General features: G+C 66.2%; 1 protein-coding gene across 1 annotated transcript; it reads right to left on the reverse strand.

Moving 5' to 3' along the window:
• Positions 1 to 631: 631 nt before the first annotated feature.
• LOC117003523 (protocadherin alpha-6-like) lies at positions 632 to 3,278 on the reverse strand. The gene has a single exon (XM_033073490.1). It carries the CDS (start codon positions 3,191 to 3,193, stop codon positions 632 to 634), a length of 2,562 nt encoding a protein of 853 aa, XP_032929381.1. The 5' UTR covers positions 3,194 to 3,278.
• Between the last annotated feature and the right edge of the window lie 203 nt (positions 3,279 to 3,481).

Genomic DNA, 3,481 nt, shown 5'->3' on the forward strand with positions numbered 1-3,481 from the left:
GTCTAAGCAGAGTAACAAGATCCTTGGGAATAGATCATAGGAAAGGCTCACCACATCTTCCTGTAACGTCTCTAGCGTTAGAACCAAATTTAACCCATGATTCTTCTACTGACGGACAAAATGATAAAGTCCCAATTTTCACACTGCCTCACATCGGTAAAGAGCAGAATCAAAGTGAAAGAAGGCAATTTGATAGGAAACAAAACCTAAATACAGGACTGTGCACCAACGCCTGGGAACTATCAACATACAGCCTGCATGTCTTTACACGCGTGAAATGAGGTCCAGTGCCAACACCAGAGAACAGACGCATATTATGCAAAGCTGAACCCGCGGGACACCACATATCGCAAGGGACAATGATTTCATTTTACGGGAGAACTCCAAGCCATAAGAGAAAGCCACACCTAGGGATACCTGCTCTGTAATACCTGCCGAGGACTGCGCTAATGCATTTATTTACACTACACACCCTCCATCACCTCAGTATGAGAGAAGGAGCCGGGTGATTCTGGCGGCTGATGCAGAGGCAAACTGGACAGCTTTAAGCGCTCGCCAAGCATCGATCGCTCTCTAGCCAAGGGGGTGGAGCCCGGCTCCAAACCGCAACTGCAAAAGCCGGAGGTAGAGCCTAGGCAGAGAGGGGAGCAAGCGTCTGTGAAAGAACAAAGGAGAGCAAGGCAGTGTCACTGACCGTGTGGAGGAGAGTGGAGGGCTCCGGCTGCGTGTCCTTGGGCGCGGCGCCAGGCGGCGGCGGAGGGAAGTTGGGGCTGAAAACCATGAGGTCGCTCTTGGCCGCGCCGTCCGCCACGCACAGGCTGCGGCTGTGGCGCTGCGAGTACGACCAGCTGCCCACTTCGCTGGCGCACACGAGCGTCGTGGGCCCGGGCCCCGAGAGCACGGCCGCCCGCGGCGCCCAGCGCGACGCCCCGTACAGCACCAGCGCCAGCAGGAACAGGCTCGACACGGCGCAGATCGCCACCACCAGCCACACGTTGGTCGCCGCGCTGGCCGCAGCACCGCCCACATCCACGCCCAACGCCAACCGCGACCCTGACCCTGACGATGACGCCGAGGATCCCGCGGCCAGCACCGCCTCGTTGGCCTCGAGCAGCGACACGCTGAGCGTGGCCGTGGCCGAGCGCGCCGGCTCGCCGTGGTCGCGCACGACGATCAGCAGCGTGTGGCGAGCGCCGTCCGCCTCGTCCAGCGGCCGCGCCGTGCTCACCTCGCCGCTGTAGAGCCCCACGCGGAACGGGCCCTTGGCCCGCGGCTCCCACAGCTCGTAGCGCAGCCACGCGTTGTAGCCCGAGTCGGCGTCCACGGCGCGGATCTTGGCCACCACCTGGCCCGCCGGCGCCCCCCACGCCGCCCACGCCCACAGCGTGCCCGACCCCGACATCGGCCCCACAAACGACGACGACGATGACGAGGCTGCCTCGGCCGCCACGGCGCCCGCCTCCGGCGCCGAGCCCGCGGGCGGCAGCAGCGCCGGCGCGTTGTCGTTCTCGTCCAGCACGAAGAGCTGCACCGTGGCGTTGCCGCACAGCGGCGGCTCCCCCGCGTCCACCGCGCGCACCTCGAACTGCAGCACCTGCAGCTCCTCGTAGTCCAAGGGCTGCAGCGCCCACACGCGCCCGCTCTCCGCGTCCACCGACACGTAGCTCGACGCCGCACGCCAGCCGCTGCCAGCCGCGGCCCCAACGCCGCCCGCCGCGCCCTCCCACACCGAGTAGCTCACGCGCCCGTTGCCGGCCTCGTCCGGGTCCCGCGCCCACAGCCGCGCCAGCTCCGCGCCCGCCGCGTTGTTCTCCCGCGCCAGCACCGTGTACACGGCCTGCGCGAACAAGGGCGCGTTGTCGTTCACGTCCGACACCGGCACCCGCAGCCCGCGCCTGGTGCCCAGTGCCGGCGCCCCGCCGTCCTCCGCACGCACCTCCACCTCGTACTCCGACACCCGCTCCCGGTCCAGCGCCTCGCGCAGCACCAGCGAGTACGAGCCCGCGAACGTCGCCTCCAGCCCGAACGGCGCCGCCGGCCACACCCAGCACCGCACGCGCCCGTTCGCCCCCGAGTCTCGGTCCGACACGCTCAGCAGGGCCACCACCGTCCCCACCGACGCGTTCTCCGGCACCGGCACCGACAGCGACGTCACCCACACCTCCGGCGCGTTGTCGTTCACGTCCAGCACCTCCAGCACTACCTTGCAGTGACCCGACAGCGGGGCCGTCCCCTTATCTGTCGCGTCCACTTGCAGGCGATAGAGACTAACATCCTCAAAATCTAAGTCACCCGCAAGACGAATCTCACCGCTGTTTCTGTCAATTCGGAAAATGTCTCTTCCATCCTGCGGAGAAAGGATCTGGAGCGAGTAGGAGACCTTACTATTCGACCCCTCATCCAAATCCGTTGCATTTAGTTTGATGATCAATGTGCCGCGTTCTGCGTTTTCTGGCAGCTGCACTTTATACACCGATTGGTTGAACTGCGGCATATTGTCGTTCACATCCAGCACCGAGATCACCAGCTCCATGGTGCCTGTCAGAGACGGCCGGCCCCCGTCAGTCGCCGTCAGCACCAACCGGTGCACGGGAATCGTCTCGCGGTCCAGAGATTTTCTGAGCACGAGGAATAAGGACTCCCCATCCTCCTCGGTTTTTTGTAAATCCAGAGAAAAGTGCTCGCTGGGGCTGAGTGTGTAGGAGAGCTGCGCGTTCGCTCCGATATCCGCATCCGACGCGCCCTCCAGAGGGAAACGAGACCCCGGCATAGTTGTCAATTCCGCGATGCTGAGGTTTTTCCGTGCGGCGGGGAAGATGGGGGCATTGTCATTGATGTCGGTGACCTCCAGCTGCACATGGAAGACGCGCAGCGGCCGCTCCAGCAGCACCTCCAGGCGCAGCGCGCACGGCGCGCTCTTGCCGCACAGCTCCTCCCGGTCGAGCCGCGAGCTCACCAGCAGCGCGCCGCTCGCCCCGCTCACCTCCACGCTCGCCCGCCGGCCCTGCGCCACCAGCCGCAGCCGCCGCGCCTCCGCCTCGCCCGCCTCCAGGCCCAGGTCCTGCGCCAGACGGCCCACCACCGTGCCGGCCTTGGCTTCCTCCGGCACCGAGTAGCGCACCTGCCCGCCCGCCAGCGCCCAGGCCGCCTGCAGCACCAGCACCCGCAGCACCGCACAGCAACGCTCGCCCATCCCTGCCGCCGCTGCTCTCGCCTCCGCCGCTGCAGCTCTGCCGCTCTTGCTGTGCCCGCCGGCCCCGGCCCGGGCCCCGCACGGCTCCCCGCCGCCGCCCGGACGCACCGGCTCTGCTGCCCGGCCCGCGCCGCCCCCCCGCGCTCACAGCCGGGCTCTCCGCCGCACCGGGGCGGAGCCGCCCACACGCCGTTCCTGAGCCTGCAGCGACACCGTGCGCTGCTCCGCTGCCTCACACTATCCGCCACATCGCCTCTGCCTCTGCTCCGTGGATGGTCATCTCCTCTG

This window comes from Catharus ustulatus, chromosome 15 (assembly GCF_009819885.2).
Source record: "Catharus ustulatus isolate bCatUst1 chromosome 15, bCatUst1.pri.v2, whole genome shotgun sequence".
NCBI classification, from domain to species: Eukaryota; Metazoa; Chordata; class Aves; order Passeriformes; family Turdidae; genus Catharus; species Catharus ustulatus.

Bases quoted from the DNA above. Each gene is read 5' to 3' on its own strand.
- LOC117003523 (XM_033073490.1), bottom strand. From the start codon at position 3,193: ATGGGCGAGCGTTGCTGTGCGGTGCTGCGGGTGCTGGTGCTGCAGGCG.